Source organism: Pelodiscus sinensis, chromosome 19 (genome assembly GCF_052426305.1).
Source record: "Pelodiscus sinensis isolate ZL-2025 chromosome 19, ASM5242630v1, whole genome shotgun sequence".
Taxonomy (NCBI): domain Eukaryota; kingdom Metazoa; phylum Chordata; order Testudines; family Trionychidae; genus Pelodiscus; species Pelodiscus sinensis.
In genome coordinates this window covers 13,148,818-13,167,364 of record NC_143070.1, presented here as the reverse complement: position 1 = coordinate 13,167,364, position 18,547 = coordinate 13,148,818, and the positions used below count along the sequence as shown (strand labels likewise).

The window sequence follows — 18,547 nt, the reverse complement described above, 5'->3', positions numbered from 1 at the left end:
GGGCGCCTTCGCCTCCTCCCGCCCCCCCCTTTGTCCCTGGGGCGGCCCATCCCCTCCTCGCAGCCCCCCTCCCCCCCGGCTCGGTGGCTGACGAGCGCCGTACCTGCATGAGCACTGCTCCGACAGTGGATCTCCCCACGCCGAACTGGTTCCCGACGGATCGGTAGCTGTTCGGCGTGGAGAGCTTCCAGAGGGCGATGGCCACCCGCTTCTGGAGGGGGATGGCGGGCCTCATGCGAGTGTCCCTTCTTTGCAGGGCAGGGGCGAGCCACTCGCAGAGCTCCAGGAAGGTGTCCCTCCTCATCCTAAAGTTCTGGGTCCACTGTCGGTCGTCCCAGTGCTCCAGGACGATGCGGTCCCACCAGTCGCTGCTGGTGTCCAGACGCCAGATGCGGCGGGGCACGCCGGTGCCGGGGCGCCGCCGCGGCTCCTCCACGGCCCCCAGGGCGGCCAGGCGGAGAGGCAGGGGGCTGACGTTCCCCAGGTGGTGCCAGGCAGCCTCGAGCCATTGCTGGCAGGCTTGCAGCAGCAAGTCCAGAACGTGCACCAGAAGGTGCAGGGCGAGCCGTGGCTCCATGTTGCCACCTGCGGCGGTCCCCCCCGAAGGGAAGCACCGACACAGACGGGCACAGAGACCAACGCTTTGCTGTCCCTCGGCGAGGTTGGCAAGCAAGCAGGAAAAGCTGAGAACCGGCTGTCCAGGGGGGTCCCTTTAAGCACGAGCCTCAGATAGCCTCAGACAGCAGCCACACAAAGCAACTGCTGACCTGATGCCCTGCCAGAACCGGTTTCAGCTGCCCTTAAATGCCCCCCTGCGTCCAATCAGTGTGGACGCGCTAGTTCGAACTAGCAAAACGCTAGTTCGAACTAGTTTTTAGTTCTAGATGCGCTAGTTCGAACTAACTTAGGGTATGTCTACACTACCCCGCTAGTTCGAACTAGCGGGGTAATGTATGCATACCGCACTTGCTAATGAAGCCCGGGATTTGAATTTCCCGGGCTTCATTAGCATAAGCGGGGAACCGCCATTTTTAAATCCCCGCTGCTTCGAACCCCGTGTAGCGCGGCTACACGGGGCTCGAACTAGGTAGTTCGGACTAGGGTCCTATTCCGAACTACCGTTACTCCTCGTGAAACGAGGTGTACCGGTAGTTCGGAATAGGCACCCTAGTCCGAACTACCTAGTTCGAGCCCCGTGTAGCCGCGCTACACGGGGTTCGAAGCAGCGGGGATTTAAAAATGGCGGCTCCCCGCTTATGCTAATGAAGCCCGGGAAATTCAAATCCCGGGCTTCATTAGCAAGTGCGGTATGCATACATTACCCTCCTAGTTCGAACTAGGAGGGTAGTGTAGACATACCCTTAGTTCGAATTAACTAATTCGAACTAAGTTAGTTCGAACTAGCGCTGTAGTGTAGACGTACCCTGAGTGCGCTGCCCCTGGCTTCAGAACCCAGGCAAAGTGTAACTGGACACGGTTGACTAAAATGAATCAGTGACAACTCGGCTTTGGACTTGGTGATTTAATTGCCTTGATTTTACTCAGTCCCCCATTTGCCCATCTCTGTTGCTTGTGTAGCTGCTGCTCCCCCACCCCCATTTCCCTTCCGGGGGGGTTTGCAATTTGCTCTTATGTGCAGGAGTGCGTGTGGGAAGGGGGAGGGGGAGGGGTTTCTCTCCTGTCCACCCACAGGTGGGGGTGTCACCAGTGGCAGATCCTAGTGATGTTGGTGGGGGCAGGGAGGTGGATCTGGAGCAGAGCAGGTCTCTAAAGCCCTGTGGGGGGAGAAAGCGAGGAGGTTCCAGGGGGGGTCAAGTACCATGGCACTGCCACTGGCTGGGTTGGATGCTGGGCAGGGACAGAGAAACCACAAATCTCCTCCTTCCCCCTCCCCCCAAACTCCTGAGCAGTGCCCCTGTGGGCTGAGCGCTGGGTGTTACTAGCGATGTGAATGGGAAACTGGTTACCCATAGGCCTCGCCCTTAGTAAGTGATACACGCCAGGTCCTGGGTAATGGGTACCCGGGAGCAGTCCCCTGCCCGTAGCCTGGAATATGCAGAGGCTACTCCAGCCCCGCTGGGCCTTACCATTGGGCTGCCAGCCCCTGTCCCACGTGGGACTGGAAATGGCCGTCCCACGCAGGGGGCAGGAAGCAGCTAGACTGGAGCAGTCCCTGCCTGTGATGGGGGGGCATGTTCCCAGTTCAGTGACCCTCAAGCTAACAACCCTGCCTGCCCCCTTTTCATCAGTTCACTGGCTAAACTTAACGTTTGACTGGTTAACAAATTACACAGAATTTTACATCCCTAGTGGCCACCCAGGAGAGATTCAAATGCTGCCCTGTTGATTGGCAGAGCGCCCACAGCCGGCAGCATCTGTTCCTGCTGGTGGTGCACATCCCCACATGCTTTGGTGCACAGAACAAAACTGATTCTGCACATAGATGGAAAAAGAATTAGAAGGAATATTGCCACTGACCTGCCCCACTTGGTCTCGGCTTCCAGCTCAGCCAGGCAACCCGGAGCAGGGAGGGAGCTGGGACCAGGACCTGCCTGGCTGCATTTTGCTGCTGCTGCATTGGACCTGCCACAGAGAGGAGCTGAACCCAGCCCAGCACCTGCAGCAGTGTCCCCAGCCCAAGCATGGCTGAGACCATGGGGGCAGCACCTGGGCACCCTGAGAGCCAAATGCTGCTGCAGGAGGTTAATGCCAATGGACACCTGGAGAACAGAGAGCAGCCCGGGACCAGGCTGGAGAGAGACCCTGAGGCTGCCCTGCCTGAGAACCAAGAGCCCCTGCAGGAGTCACTTGCCAATGAACACCGGGCCGTTGGAGGGGAGCCAGGTAATGGGGTGTTGCTACCTGGAACCAGGCTGGAGAGAGACCCTGGGGCTGCAAAGGGCTGGGTGCAGGGGCCAGGGCTGCCTTGTCTTCAACCCCTGGCCCTGCCACGTCCCCCTTTTCCCCTCAGGCTGTCAGCTGGAGTCCCACCGGGAGCCCATGCAGTTTCAGGGAGCCATGCTGGGTGTGTGGGAAGGAGGAACAAGAGCAGCCCCTGGCCTGTATCCCTGCTCCCCAGGCTTCCTGCCCACGGCAGATGGAAGGTCTGTGGTTGCCCATCCCTGTGGTTCTTGCCCTGGCCCCGCTCTGAGGCCCTGCTCCCCAGCCAGAGCCAGTTCATGGTAACAGCCCCAAGGGCAGCTGTGGGGAGCCATGGAGCTGGTTTCTGTACTGGAGGGCAGGGCCTGGGGGGACAGGGACACAGATCTGGGGCTATTCCCAACACCCCCTCCCCAGGTAAATGGAGAGGCCCAGGGTGACAAGGAAGCTGCTGGAGGTGGGGCAGTGGGGTCGAGTCCTCCATTGGCCTAATGGAAATGGCTCAGCCTCCAGAGCATGGGATTGTGGGTTCAAATCTCACCCCCCCCCTCTGCCTGGCTGGTGATGGGGGTTCTGGAGGAAAGGGTGGGGCTACTGAGGGGGCAGGGCCCTGCCGCCCCACATCTGGGGGGGTTCCACTGCCCTGACACAGATGCGCCTCCCCAAACCCACCGCCCATGCATGGGCAGCAGGGGCTGGATCCCCTGGGCTCTCAGGGCCCCGATTCCTGGCTCCCAGGGGCTGGCTGGTGCATACAGCACTGGGCGTATGGCTGGCCAGGGGCTGTTTGGGCTGGTAGGTCAGACCCCCTGTGACAGCCCTGGCCCCTCTCGGCCTGGCTCCTTCTCCCGCTTTAGCTGTGTGGTGCCCGGGTGAGACCCCGTGTGCGGGGACGGGCTCTGGGTGGGAGGATCCTGCCCCTGGCAAATGCAAGTCCTTATCTCTGTGCCTGAGCTCACTGGCCTGGCTGGCAGTGCTGGGGGGCTCTGGGCTGAGGGGGGAGGGGCTGTTCTGCCAGCCCCAGCCTGCCTGAGCCCCTGGATTCCTCTCCCAGAGCGTATGGCAGGAGGCGCGAGGGGCAGAACGGGGCGTGTTCTAGGGCAGCCCCAGCCCGGTGCTGTCAGTGAGACGCGGCCTCGCGGCCCGGCCTGACGGGTCCCTCTGTTTCAGGGCATCGCTGTAACTACAAGACATGTGCAGTCACCCTCGGAGTCGTGTCCTTAGTTCTCCTCATCACTGTTATTGCCCTGGCAGGTGAGTTCTCAGCCCTCCCTCCTCCCCCCCCAGCCCTTCTCTGCATGTCCCACCCCCTGGGGCTGCCCCAGTCACAGCGTCTCCTCCTGGCTCCTGCCCTGGGACAGAGGTTTCCTGGGGGATGTTCCTTCCAGAGCCGCCTCCTGCCCCCTCCCAGGCTCTGCCCTGGGCACTTGCTGTGTGGGGAGGGGCTGACTGACACTAGCCCCCCCCCATCCCATCTCTGGGCATGTGGGATCCCAGTTCCTGTCGCTGGGTCCAGACACAGTCACTGGGTGAGGTGGGTGATTGATGGGGTGGGTGCAAGGCAGCAGTGAGCTGGTCCCTCTGCCTGCAGCCTGTTGCCGTGAGGTACCAGCCTGACCTTCCTGCCTGCCTGAGTCCCCGCGTCATGTCCTGGGCCGGGCTGGCAGGTGCTGCCTGTCACTGAAGGGGGTTGTGAAAACGTTGATTCCTTGATCAAATGGAATTGGTGCAAACGGGTGACATCAGGGCACTGCAGGGTGTGGAAAGGGGCCTGCCCTGGGTTTTTAGGATTTAACCAATAATCCCAGGTTTATCGGTTAGTTGTTTACATGACGATTTGCTGGCATCCCTAGTTTGGGACGGGTTAGAACTTGGCAGAGTCTCCCCTAATGACCTGCCTCTGGCCCTTCACCTGCTGCTCCGGCCTTGCCAGTAGCTCTGTGCTGGGAGTTGAGGGACCCTCCGGCCGCCGTTCTCTGGCCCTGCCAGGAGGTTTCCCTTTCCGACTGGGCACTGAATTTGCGGGAGGGAATCTCTCCGCATAGAAGCGCATCAGGCTGCCCTTGGCATCAGTGTCAAGGCCTGTTGCTGCCCTGTGGCCATTTGGCGTCCCTGTTGGACAGTCCCTGCGCTTCCCTCCCTTCCTCACCTGCCGTGAGTTGTGAGTCTGGCCCTTGGCCTTGTGCCTGGGCTGCTCTGAGCTGTCCCTGCCCCCAGGCTGGGCCTGTCCCTTCCCGCCCGGCAAACGACTCCCGCCAGGCGTCTCCCTCGCCCTGCGTCTGGCTGCGCTGGGAGCTCCGGGCAGCGGGCGCTCGGCCTGGAGAAGGGCAGGGAGTTTGTTCCCCCCGCCCCTCAGCCCCCTCTTGGGCAGCTCAGCACAGAGCAGGGGAGGGGAGGGGCAGGAGCCCAGGCGAGCAGAGCTCCTCGGGGAACCAGCCTGGCCAACCCTGCTGAACCCGCCTCTTACCCAGCGTCACTGGCCCTGACAATGGCCCCTGCCTCATCTCCTCTTCTGACCCACAGCCTGGAGGGCTTTGTCACACAAGAGCCCTTTGTCAGCTGCTTCCCTGGTGAACGTGAAGAGAAACAGTGGCCCAGGGATACCACAGTCAGGGGACCCCCTTTGGGGGCTGGATTCCCAGCATCCTCCTGGCTCCTTCACACCCCCTCCCCCTCAGCACCTGCCAGGGTCAGAGGAGTCTCAGCAGCCTGGGGCTCTGGGATCATTTCTGCCACCCACGGGCAGGTCCCCTCACCCCACCCGTTCCTGTCTCATTTCAGTGTCGTCATCTGGCAGCTGTCCAGATGTGCAGGGCCCCATATGCCTGGACAGCTGGGTCGAGAAATGGGGGAAATGCTTCTATTTCTCCACAACTGAAGGGAACTGGCCCTACAGCCGGAACAACGGCTCTGCCCTGGGGGCCTCCCTGGCTGCAATCGACAACAAGCAGGAAATGGTGAGAGACTCCTCGTACTGGCCTGGCCTGGGCTCTGCCCTGTGGGCGAGGAGCAGCCCAGAGCCAATGGACTTTCCAGCCGCTGAATGCCTGGTTGGGCTGGGCCCAGGTCCCTCTGGTGTCAGTAACGGGGGGATCAGCCACTGTCAGGCCTCTCAGCAGGAGACGCCCCTCTGGGGCTGGGCTGCCCCAGTGTCTGCGGAGCTGGAGGGGGGCTGAGACCCCAGTGCGGCTGGAAGGGCCAGTGCCCCTGGGTAGGGGAAGAGCAGCCAGCTGAGGTGGGGGAGGGGTCCCTTAGGCCTGGCCCCTCCCAGCATCCCCTGCGCTGATCATCTCTCTCCTTCCCCGCAGAGGGTGAAGGGAGCCCAGCTGCCCTGTCAGGTGAAGGTTTCACACAGAGCCTGGCCTGGCATGGAGGGCGGGACCCAGCCCTGGGGAGGTCGGGGTGGGGGGAGCTGGGTTTTGGGGGCAGGGGAGGGTTAATACAGAATTACCCAGGGCTGGGAAAGGAAGAGAGGAAGTCTCCAGCCACCCCTGGGAACACTCAGACCCCTCTGTGCGCCCCTGGGATTCCCTGCCCAGAGCCGGGGAGCAGCAGAGTTGGGCCCTGACACCCCCTCCCCCTCTGCTGTTCTAGGATAACCTGCTGCACCATAAAGACAAATCTGACTACTGGATCGGCCTCTGGAAGGACCAGGGGTCGACCTGGAAATGGGCCAATGGCACCGAATTCAACCACCTGTGAGTCTTTGCCGCCATCCCCACATCTCTGAGCTCCCTGGGCTTTGGGTCCCTGGTGTTTGAGGTGCAGAATTCAGGCCGAGCTCCCAGCCAGTGCTGTGGGAGCAGCCAGAGAGCGCTTGGGGATGTGTGTGCTCAGTGTGTTAGTGATGGGTGTGAGCCAGAATTTCCTGCTTGGTGATGGGCCAAAGCCTCCTTGTCTGTCTGGCTGTAATGAGGCATCGACATGGAAGAGGCTGGACAGTGTTAGTTCTGGGTCCCTGAGGCTGCTGTAGCCCAGTTCCAATGACAGGCCTGGCTCAATGAAGTCTCAGGTCTGATTTCAGTGGGAGCTGGGTGAGATCAAACACCCAACCCCCACCTGAGCCGATCGCAGGGTGTGAATCGTAGAATGGCAGAATAGGCCTCACTGGTGGGGATGGGGTGTGCAAATCTCACCATAAGCTGCACCATGGAATCTAGATAGAAATTCCCTGCTTGAACCCTAAGAGCACAGCAGTAGGGAAGTGCCACCAAACTCCCCATGCTGGTCAGGTGTGTGATTGTGAAAAGCCCAGCGAGATGAGAGGGGCTACAAAGCAGAAAACCCAATAATAATACTGGAGGGTTTCAGCTCTCCCCATGTTGCCTGGGTACGTGCCAATTCAGGAGGGAGTTCTGAAGGAACTCAGCAAAGAAATTGCAGCGCTGCCAACAGTGTGTAACCTCGTACTTACATTTACCTTTGCACCACATGACTGGAGGGTCGCTAGTGTTTTCTGAGGCTCACAGATATTAGACAACTAGACTTAACTTCAATGCCAGGCAAACAGTGGTAAAGACCAGAATTAACAGACACAGAAGTGAATGGGGTATATCTGAAGAAGGATGGACAAAGCTTTTGTAAAGGGACATCATGCCTCATCAAGCATGTGTTCAAGGGGGATCCAGTGGATATAGTGTCCTTCGATTTCCAGAGAGCCTTTGACAAGGTCCCTCATGGAAGGCTTGTAAGTAAGTTGTCATGGGAAAAGAGGGAAGTCGTGAAGTCATTCTGCCGCTCTACTCTGCACTAGTTAGGCCTCAGCTGGAGTACTGTGTCCAGTTCTGGGCTCCACATTTCAAGAAAGATGTGGAGAAATTGGAAAGGGTACAGAGAAGAGCGACAAGAATGATTAAAGGTTTAGAGAACATGACCTATGAAGCCAGGCTTCATGAACTGGGCTTGTTTAGTTTGGAAAAAAGAAGATTAAGGGGGGACATGATAGCGGTTTTCAAATATCTAAAAGGGTGTCACAAGGAGGAAGGAGAAAATTTGTTCCTCTTGGTTTCTGAGGACAGGACAAGGAGTAATGGGCTTAAAGTGCAGCAAGGGAGGTTTAGATTGGACATTAGGAAAAAATTCCTAACTGTCAGGGTGGTCAAATATTGGAATAAATTGCCAAGGGAGGTGGTGGAATCTCCCTCTCTGGAGATATTTAAGAACAGGCTAGATAGACATCTGTCAGGGATGGTGTAGACGGAGCTTGATCCTGCCTTGAGGGCAGGGGGCTGGACTCGATGACCTCTCGAGGTCCCTTCCAGTCCTATTATTCTATGATTCTGTGATTCTATGGACTGAAGACAGGAAGTATAAATGCTAAGTTTTCAGAATTGGGAGAGGGAACTAGTAGGGACCTCAAGGGTCTGTCTTGGGACCAATCCTATTTAACTTATTTATAAATGATCTGAAGAAAGAGGTAAACCATGAGGTGGCAAAATTTGCAGATGATACTGAACTACTTGAGATAGTTAAGACCAAAGCAGACTGTGAAGAGCTTCAAAAGGATCTCACAAAACCAGGTGAATGGACAACAAAATGGCAAATGAATTTTAATGTTGATAAATGTACAGTAATGCATATCGGAAAAAAATAATCCCAAGTATACATACAAAATGACAGCGACAAATATAATTTAATTACAGCTACTCAAGAGGGAGATCTCGGAGTTCTCCACAAACATCCACTTAGTGTGCAGTGGCAGTCAAAAAAAGCAAATAGAATGTTAGAAATCATTAACAAAGGGACAGAGAATTAGATAGAAAATATCTTATTGCCTCTGTATAAAGCCATGGGATGCCCACATCTTGAATACTGTGTACAGATGTGGTTGCCTCATCTCAAAAAAAATATATTGGCATTGGAAAAGGTTCAGAATAGGGCAATAAAAATGATGAGGGGTTTGGAACAGGTGCCATATGAAGAGAGACTAAAAAGACTGGAACTTCTCAGTTTAGAAAAGAGGAGGCTGAGGGTACACGAAGCTGGGATTTAAATATCCCGTGCTTCATTTGCATAATTGCGTTATGGTGCTATTTCAGAATAGCGCTATTTTGAAATAAAAATGCTGTGAAGACGCAGTTATTTCAAAAGAAAACCCTTCTTCCGAAATAACCCTTGTTTCTTATAAAAATGAGGTTTAAAAGTTATTTCGGAAGAAGGGTTTCCTTTTGAAATAACTGCATCTTCACAGCTTTTATTTCAAAAGAGCGCCATAATGCGATTATGCAAATGAAGCGCAGCATATTTAAATCTCTGCTTCATTTACAATTTCGAATGTCTGCCTTTGCATCCCTCTATCGAAAGAGGGTGCAAGTGTAGACATACCCTAAGAGGCGATATGATAGAGGTCTATAAAATCATGACTGGTGTGGAAAAAGTGAATAAGAAAAATTTATTTACTTCTTCCCATAACATAAGAACTCAGGGTCACTAATTGAAATTAATAGGCATCAGGTTTAAATCCAACAAAAGGAAGTTTTTCTTCATGTAGCGCACAGTTAACCTGTGGAACTCCTTGCCTGATGATATTGTGAAAAACAGGGCTTGTAACAGGGTTCAAGACAGAACTAGATACATTCATGGAGGTTAGGTCCATCAATGGCTATTAGCCAGGATGGGTAGGAATGGTGTCCCTAGCCCGTTTGTCGGGGGCTGGAAATGGATGATGGGGGAGGGATCACTTGATGTTTTTCTGATCTGTTCACTCGCTTGGGGGCACCTGGAAAAGGCCACTGTCGGTAGACAGGATGCTGGGCTAGATGGACCTTTGCTCAGACCCTGTCTTGCCGCTGTAACTTTCTTACGCCATCTGTCTACTAGAATTTTGTGAGGGTATAAACAAGCGTGTGGAGAAGAGTGGGTCTGGTGGATCCACTTAGACTTTCTGAAAGCCTTGGGCAAGATCCCTCACCAAAGGTTCTTAAGCAAAAAACGCTGTTGTGGGATCAGAGGGAAGGTCCTGTCATGGATCAATAATGGGGGGTATGTATACACTACAGAGTTAGTTCGAACTAACGGACGTTAGTTCGAACTAACTTTCATAGGCGCTACACTAGCGCTCCGCTAGTTCGAACTTAATTCGAACTAGCGGAGCGCTTAGTTCAAACTAGGAAAACCTCATTTTACGAGGATTAAGCCTAGTTTGAACTTACTAGTCCGAATTAAGGGGTGTGTAGCCCCTTAATTCGAACTAGTGGGAGGCTAGCCCTCCCCAGGTTTCCCTGGTGGCCACTCTGGCCAACACCAGGGAAACTCGTCTGCCCCCCTCCAAGCCCCGGACCCCTTAAAGGGGCACGGGCTGGCTACAGTGCCCGTGCCAAGTGCAAGCCTGCCAGCACCCAGCCAGCAGACCCTGCACCTGGCACGGCTGGAGCCAGCCACCCGATGCCCCCCAGCCCTCCCCCTCTTCCCGGGACCAGGCTGGCGGCTTCCGGGAGTTTGCCCAGGACCGCAAAAGGCAGGCAGCCGCCTGGGCTAGTGCGGACATTGTGGACCTCGTCCACGATCTCCGCACAAGGCACAGGAAAGTGGCCGTCTAGGGCAGGAGAGCTGCCAGCCTGGCCACCCAGGAGCAGGTGTGCATGAAAATAAAGGGGGTCCACTGAGACCCCCGACCCTGAGCCCTGAGCTTACAATGGCCGTCCTGGGTCAGACCAAAGGTCCATCTAGCCCAGTAGCCTGTCTGCTGACAGCGGCCAACCCTAGGGACCCTAGAGGGGATGGACCAAAGACAGTGACCAAGCCATTTGTCTCGTGCCATCCCTCTCCAGCCTTCCACAAACCTTGGGCAGGGACACCACTCCTACCCCCTGGTTAATAGCACTCCATGGACCCAACCTCCATCACTTGATCTCACGTCCCTTTAAACTCTGTTCTAGTTCTAGCCTTCACAGCCTCCTGCAGCAAGGAGTTCCACAGGTTGACTCTTTGCTTTGTGAAGAACAACTTTCTTTACTAGTTTGAAACCTGGTACCCATTCCTTTCCTTTGGTGTCCTCTAGTCCTTCTTTAGGGGAACTAATGAAGAACTTTTCTATATGCACCCTCTCCACCCAACTCCTGCTTTTAGAGACCTCTATCCTGTCCCCCCTCCGTCTCCTCTTTTCTAAGCTGAAAAGTCCCAGTCTCTTTAGCCTCTCTTCATATGGGACCTGTTCCCAACCCCTGATCATTGTAGTTGCCCTCCCCTCTCCCACCCTCTCTCTTTCCCTCTCCCACCTCCTTTTCCCAGTCTCCGAGTTCTGTTCAATAAAGAGAGTTTCTATTTTTGAACACACGTGTCCTTTATTTTGTACATCAAGAAAAGGGGCTAGGGAAGGGTAAGTGGAAGGAGGTGAGGGAGGAATGGGGTACGAGCCCCCGATGGGGAGGACTGGGCTGGCTTTGTGGGCTTCTGGTGGTGGAAGCTCTCCTGCAGCCCCCCAATTGCCCCCTCTCTCGCCAGATGGCAGCCTGCGGCAAGTGCAGCCGGTCAGATGGCCGAGTGCTGTGATGTGCCCAGTGTGGGTACTCCGGGCACTCCAGGCCAGGACTGGTTTGCAAGCGGGGCACCCCTGAGAACTGTCTGTCCGGGGTGGGGGTCGGGTCCCTTTAAGTGCAGCCCTCGGCTAGCCTGAGACAGCATCTCCACGCTCTAAGTCCTCCTCTGATGCCCTGCCAGCACTGCTTCCGGCCATCCTTAAGCCCGGTTAAGGGTCCACTTAATGTGGACATGCTAGTTCGAATTAGCAAAATGCTAATTTGAACTAGTTTTTAGTTCTAGATGCGTTAGTTCGAATTAGCTTAGTTCGAATTAACTAATTCGAACTAAGTTAGTTCGAATTAGCGCTGTAGTGTAGACATACCCTGGTTAAACCAGATGCCGGAAAAATGTGGCCGCATTCAGATTTGGCCCACCTCACATATTTGTTCAGCCTGCTCCCAGTCCCATGGTGCAAGGGGCACTTGAGCAGGCTGTCTGTCGTGGCCCCACACTGTTCCTGGAAGCGGCTGGCTGCTGCTGGCCTGTCTTTTGCATGTGCCAAGGCTGCTCAGAGACATGCCAGCAGCAGCTGGTTGCTTTTAAGAACAGTGGGGCCACTGCAGGCAAACAGCCTTCCTGAGCACCCTGCTGCACCGTGGCACTTCAGCAGGCTGGATAGAAATGTCTGAAAGACTAAGTACACTGTATCCACTGGTTCGTCCTTGTCCACACATTGGTTATAGCTGTGGTAAGGCTTCCCGCCCCCTTCCCCCCCCACCCTCCGGCCACAGCCTGCATCCTCGACCCCCTCCTGCACTCCTGCACCAAACTCCCTCCTGGAGCCCACACCTGTCACCTTCTTCTGCATCCTAACACTGTGCATCAACCCAGAGCTCCCTCCTTCACCCCCGCTGCCTCCCATATAAATATAGTACAAATGTGTGGACCCTGATGACTTTCCAAAACTCATGGAGTGGCCCCTTGCAAAAAAAAAAAAAAAAAAGAATTACCATCAGTTACACCGTAGGGGAAAAAGAACAGAAATGGAGGGTCAGTTTTCACAATGGAGAGAGCTAAATTGGGGGAGGGTGTCTGTCAAGGCTCTGCACTGCTCCACATGTTAATAAACCGTTAGGGAATGGGGTGCACAGTGAGGTGGCAACATGTAAAAAGAACACTAATTAATTGTTATTCAAGAGAGAGATCTTGGAGTCATTGCGGACAGTTCTCAAAATATCCACTCAGTGGCAGCAGCAGTCAAGAAAGCAAATCGACTATTAGAAATCCCTGAGAGAGGCTCAGAATGAGACAAAATATAGTAGTGTCATTTTATAAATCAGTGGTGTGCCCACATGCTGAATACTGAAATTAGTTCTGATATCTCAAAAAAAAATGTAGAATCGGAAAAGGTACAGTGAAGAGTAAAAAAATTAGTGGATGGACCAGCTTCCATGTGAGAAGAGATTAGAATAGGACTGTTCACCTTGGGCAGGAGGATCAATATAACTACGAGTGGTGTGGAGACAGTGAATATGAAAATATTATTCACCCCTTGCCAGAACACAGGAACCAGGGCTAACCCATGGGATTAACAGGCAGCAAGTTTAAAACAAACAAAAGGAAGTATTTCCTCTCATGGCAGTCAACCTGTGGAACTCCTTGCCAGGGGATATTATGAAGGCCTGAAATATAACTAGATTTAAAAAAAAAAGTGAGAAGTTCATTGAGGTGAAGCCCATCAAGGGCTATTAGCAAAACTGGTTAGGGATACAGCCTCATGCTCTAGATGTCCCTAACATCCTGCCTGCTAGAAGCTGGGACAGAACAATATGGGATGGATCACTCGGGAACTTCCCTGGTTAGTTCATTCTCTCCAAAATACCTATTGCTGGTGAGTGTTGGAAGACAGGTCACTGGGCTAGTCTGATACAATTAGCCCCCTTCCCCTTCCTTCATGGCGGCTTGGCTGAGTGGTGGGTGCTCAGCCATACCACCGCGGGTGAGGAGAGGAGGGGTGGGGTAGTGACATACACGGCCATGGGGCAGGGCTGTCTACGTCACTGCCCCCCCCCTTCCCTCTCCTGCAGCTCCATGGCGGGAGGAGGAAGGGGGGGCCATGACGTACACGGCCCCGCCCCCTGGCCGTGTACATCACTGCACCACCCCTCCTCTCTTCTCCTGCGGCCGGCCCCTACAGCCCCTGATCCTCTCCCAGCTCTGCTTCCCACCCCCCTTCTGGCCAGCCCCACTCCCTTCCCCTCCCTGCGTGGTGCCCTGCCCCGCCCTCCTTCACTTTCCTCCGTGGCACGCTGTGCAGCTCCCAGCTGAGCGGAGCTCCCTCCGGGCCCCGGCGGGGGAGCAAGTGGTGGCAAGTGGTCCACCCAGAGCCAGAGGCTGGAGGTCTGGGGGTGGGGAGATCCCAGCCTGCCCAGAGTGGTGCTGGGCCTCCTCCCAGCCCCGCACCTGCCACTGAGTAGTCAGATGGGTCAGTGGGGGAGGATTTGCCTGTGGGCCGGGATCCCGCCCTGTGCCCAGGTGGGTCGTGCTGGGTCCAGGTCTGGCGGGAAGCTGGGTCTGAGCGGCTGGATGTCACCACCTCCATGGGATCTGTGCTGCTGCCGTTTAGCTCCAGCTTCCCCAGCGCAGCCTGGTCGGCCGGGCACCTGGCCTGAGAGCTGATGTCAAGTGCCTGGGGAGCCTTGACCCCAGCTCTCCTGTGCGGTGTCACTGCTGCTCCCCTGGAGCCCGTGCCTGGGGCAGTTTGGGTGCTGGGGCAGCTCGGTGGGGTTACCAGGTAGTCTTAAAAAAAAAAATACCAGACGGGGTGGGGGAGGAGGGACCAGCCAGGAGGGGAGCGGGGCTGGCTGGGAGGAAGGGGAGGGGGGTCTGGGGAAGGGCGGCTGGCGGGAAGCAGAGCTGGTCAGGAGGAGAGGGGGTCAGGGGCAGCGGGGCTGGCCAGGGAAGATCAGGAGGGGGAGGAGGAGGAGGAGGGGAGAACTGGCCAGCGGGAAGCAGAGCTGGCGTGGGGGAGGGGTTGGGTGCAGCAGGGCTGGCTGGGGGAGATTGGGAGAGAAGGAGGGGAAAACTGGCCTCCGGAAACAGGGCTGGCGGAGGCAGTGGGGCTGGCCGGGGAAGACTGGGAGGAGAAGTGGGGGAGAACCAGCTGGCTGGGAGGGTAGCGGGGGAGCACCCGGCCATGTGCAGATCCCAGGGCACTACCTGTCCCGCGCATGGTCCTGTGAGTTTGGCTGTGGCTCCATCACACGCTGGAACAGCGCTCAGGAGCAGAGACGGGGCTTCCCCTCCTCTCCAAGGCGTCACTCCAACCAGAGGCCCCCCAGCGCTGATCACGCCCCCCTCCCAACCACTCCCCCCCGCCACCAGCCTTCCGTCCGACGCCCAGCCGGAAAACCAGGAAATACCGAACATTGCACGTCTGGTATTTTCTGGGTTTTTTTTACTGGACAGAGGGCCCGAATACCAGACACCTGGCAACCCTACAGCAGGGTGGGGTGGGGAGCAGGACCTGGAGTTAAACCATCCCCTTGGTATACGTGCTCCATGGAGGTCAGTTCCTCTTAGAATCTCTCTTGGCCCTGCGGCTGCACTGCCCCCTGTGGAACTGTCTCTTTTGGCTGGGGGCCGGGGTTGGGGACAGGGTGCGGGAAAGGGAACTGAGGGGTGTGAAAGCAGCAGCTCCCTGCCCTGTGGGAGTGTCGCCCCCTGTCTGTGACCGACGGGAAACACCCAGCTCCTGCCTCACACCCGCTCCCTGGTTTCTGCCCTGCAGGTTTGTGATCGGAGGAGACGGGGGCTGTGCGTATCTGAACAAGGACATTGGGGTCAGCAGCCTGCGATGCACCAGTGAGAGACGCTGGATCTGCAGCAAACCAAAAGCACTTACAGCAGCAAAGGAGACTCCAGCAGGACGAGGCTCGTAACAGGAGTGTTGGACAATTGGTCCTGGGAAGGCTGGACTGGTCTTTCTTCAGCATTACACCTGAGCCTTTCCAGAGTGTCAGGGGCTGGTCTGGTAGCACTTTATAGACTAAGAAAACATGTAGATGGTATCATGAGCTTTTCAATGAGTCCACATCCTTTTTGTAGTGGGGGGCCCAGAACTGGACACAATACTCCGGATGTGGCCTCACCAATGCTGAATAAAAGGGAATAATCACATCTCTGATCTGCTGGCAACGCTCCTCTTAATGCAACCTAATATTCCATTAGACTTCTTGGCTACAAGGGCACATGGTTGACTCATCCAGCTTCTCATCCACTGTAACCCCCAGGTCCTCTTCTGCAGAATTACTACTTAACTGATTGGTCCCCAACTTGTAACTATACTTGGGATTCTTCCGTCCCAAGTGCAGGACTCTGCACTTGTCCTTGGTGAACCTCATCAGATTTCTTGTGGCCCAATCCTCCAATTTGTCTAAGTCATTCTGGACGCTATCTCTGCCCTTAAGCGTATCTACCTCTCCCCCCAGCTTAGTGTCATCTGCAAACTTGCTGAGGGTGCAATCCATCCCCTCATCCAGGTCATTAATAAAGATATTGGACAAAACCGGTCCTAGAACCGAACCTTGGGGCACTCCGCTAGAAACTGACTGCCATCCTGACATCGAGCCATTGATCACTACCCGCTGGGTCTGGCCTTCTAGCCATCTTTCTATCCATCTACCGTCCATTTATCCAATCCGCATTCCCTTAACTTGCTGGCAAGAATATTGTGGGAGACCGTATCAAAAGCCTTGCTAAAGTCAAGGTATATAACATCCACTGACTTTCCCATGTCCACCGAGCCAGTTACCTCATCATAGAAGCTAATCAGATTGGTCAGGCACAACTTGCCTTTTGAGAATCCATGCTGACTATTCCTGATCACTTTCCCCTCTTCCAAGTGCCTCAAAATGGATTCCTTAAGGATCCCTTCCATGATTTTTCCAGGAACCAAGGTAAGACTGACTGGCCTACAGTTTCCTGGATCGTCCTTTTTTTCCCTTTTTTGAAGATGGGCACTACATAGACATAGTCCTTGTGTCTGTCTTTATATATGCTAACAGCTTCTCTACTGTACTCTCAGTAAACACAGGGTATTGCCTTCTCCCCTGGAAAAGATCCCGTATGCTTCTTATAAGCATAACAAGTTTCATCAGCCGACACCCCCACTCCCTCTGTGCTGTTGGTTTGTATTGTGGGAACAGGTCAATCCCACTTCTCTCCCCACGTGTTTCTGCACCTTTCGTCCTTTGATAGACATCCCTCAGATCCTTTGGTAGCTGTGTCGTCTCTAAGCTGGGCAGCCTGATGCTTTTAGTTGCTCCTCATACGGACCCATTGCATGGTTTTTGTCATCTTTGGCCCCTGGTTCTGAATTTTTTCCAGTTCATCCAGGGTCCTTTACTCTAAGTCACCAGCCTCTAGATCAGTGGTCTCCAACCTTTTTACACCCAAGATCACTTTTTAAGTCTCAGACCAGGCGAAGATCTACTGCCCCGCCCCTTCCTTGAAACTCCGCCCTCTCTATTCTCCTGTCCATCACTTGCTATCCCCAGCTCTTATACACTCTGTTAAACAGTTTATTTTTAAATTATGCAATATATAAAATTAAAATCACGTTTATAGTTATGAAATAAATGCTCTGTTTTTAATTCATGCTATTTAAATGTCAAATGAAAAATTTACAATGATACATTTTGTTCTCTGCTATTTTGTAAATCTAAAATCAAGTATTGATAATTATATATTTTTTCTTCCAATAAAGTCTCAGTGTGACACCTGTGACTGAACAGTGTCTGGGTTGTAGTCTGAGATTGCTAGTCGTATACAGTCCATCAGATGGGCATCTGTGATCCTGCGCTCAGCCTGGGAAGCTTGCTCCAGCACAGCTGGAGCTAGAGGCAGCCTCCCTGGGCTGAGCACAGGGCAGCCAGGCTGGAGGGAAGAGAAGCGTCCAGCTGGCCATGGCGCTCAGCCAGGGTGCACCAAGCTCCACGTGGGCAGGTGCAGAGGAGAAGCTGACGATAGCTGGAGCGCGGGGCAGCCTTTCAGCTGAAAGCCACAGTCAGCTGGCTGGGGTGTTTCAGCCCTTCCGATCGCTCAGCTCCCACCATTCCTTGCAGCTACTCACCTGTGTTGTTGCTCGGTGAGTAGCTGCTCCTCAAATGAGGCGTGCAGTTCAGAGAGGGCTCAAGAGCTACTCTTAGAGCCCCTGAGATCTACTGGTTGGTGACCACGGCTCTAGAGCCTGAAGAACCCATGCTCAGAGGGTCACGAATTTGGCCCCTGACTGAGGGGTGCGTGTCCAGTACTGGATGGGGACTCAGCAGACCTGGGTTTACCATTTTCCAGTGGGGTGACTTTGGGCAAGGTACTGCCCCTTTCCATGCCTCAGTTTCCCTATAATGAACCTACTCTCCTTTGGGAAGTCGGTTGAGCACTGTGGATGAGGCGAGCTAGAGGCAATTGCCAATGTATCATTCAACTACTGATAAAGTGAGGGAAGGAAAAAACTACCAGGGAGTTGGTCCTACCCATGTGAAAGTTTCTGGCAGGGACTGATTCCAGCTCAGGACGTACATTACACTCTAGCAAGAGAGGGCCCCTTATAGCAGTGCCCGTGTGTCCACACCAGGGCTTAGACCAGTATCGTTAACAATCCCCCCTAGTTACCCTGGTCTGACATCTCTGGTGTTGGCCTGGCACGTGGTCTGCAACTGAAGGCGAATTCCAGGCTGTCAGACGGGGGCTGTATCTCTCCCAGAGCCCTCTGGCCAACCCTAAGTCCCAAGGGCGGCCAGTGCCGATGGGGGAGGGGCAACTTTCCCTGTGATTCCAGAATGGACCGATCTGGCCTTACATTCTGCTAAGGACCAACAAGCTGGGTGGGGCCGAGGGAGCAGCCCCGGGGGCGTTACTGCCCAGCTCGCTTGGCCCCACAACCAGCTGCCATTCAGTGGGGCCCAGGGGAACCCCTCAAACACCCAGAGGGGCCGGCCAGGGCCAGGACACCAGCCTTGCAGGGGAGGGGTGGGTATGGCAGTGACATCACAAAGGCCTGTGGCAGGACCTCAGCCTATTGGGGGACAGGGATGACCTCAGAGAGACCCTGACAACAGCCAATCAGGACAGAGGTGCAAGGCCGGGGCAAGCTCAGAGATTCCCGCGGTTTGGCAGCAACGCGGCCCCTTCCCAGGGTCTCTGC

At 55.0% G+C, this 18,547-nt stretch overlaps 2 protein-coding genes across 2 annotated transcripts in view; one reads left to right on the top strand and one right to left on the bottom strand.

Moving 5' to 3' along the window:
• LOC149522187 (C-type lectin domain family 2 member G-like) overlaps nucleotides 1-18,547 on the bottom strand; it is an 86,021-nt gene that overhangs the window by 47,570 nt on the left and 19,904 nt on the right. The gene's annotated exons all lie outside the window — the stretch shown is intronic.
• On the top strand, nucleotides 1,470-17,127 carry LOC149522188 (C-type lectin domain family 2 member B-like). Its single transcript, XM_089770587.1, has 5 exons — nucleotides 1,470-2,844; nucleotides 4,051-4,134; nucleotides 5,662-5,837; nucleotides 6,475-6,578; nucleotides 15,131-17,127. The coding sequence occupies exons 1-5, from the start codon at nucleotides 2,643-2,645 to the stop codon at nucleotides 15,279-15,281; spliced, it is 717 nt and encodes a 238-aa protein (XP_089626713.1). The 5' UTR covers nucleotides 1,470-2,642; the 3' UTR covers nucleotides 15,282-17,127.

Coding starts and splice junctions, on each gene's coding strand:
- LOC149522188 (XM_089770587.1), top strand. CDS start 2,643: ATGGCTGAGACCATGGGGGCAGCACCTGGGCACCCTGAGAGCCAAATG. Junction 4,135..5,661: donor CACTGTTATTGCCCTGGCAG/GTGAGTTCTCAG, acceptor GTCTCATTTCAG/TGTCGTCATCTGGCAGCTGT. Junction 6,579..15,130: donor GGCACCGAATTCAACCACCT/GTGAGTCTTTGC, acceptor TCTGCCCTGCAG/GTTTGTGATCGGAGGAGACG.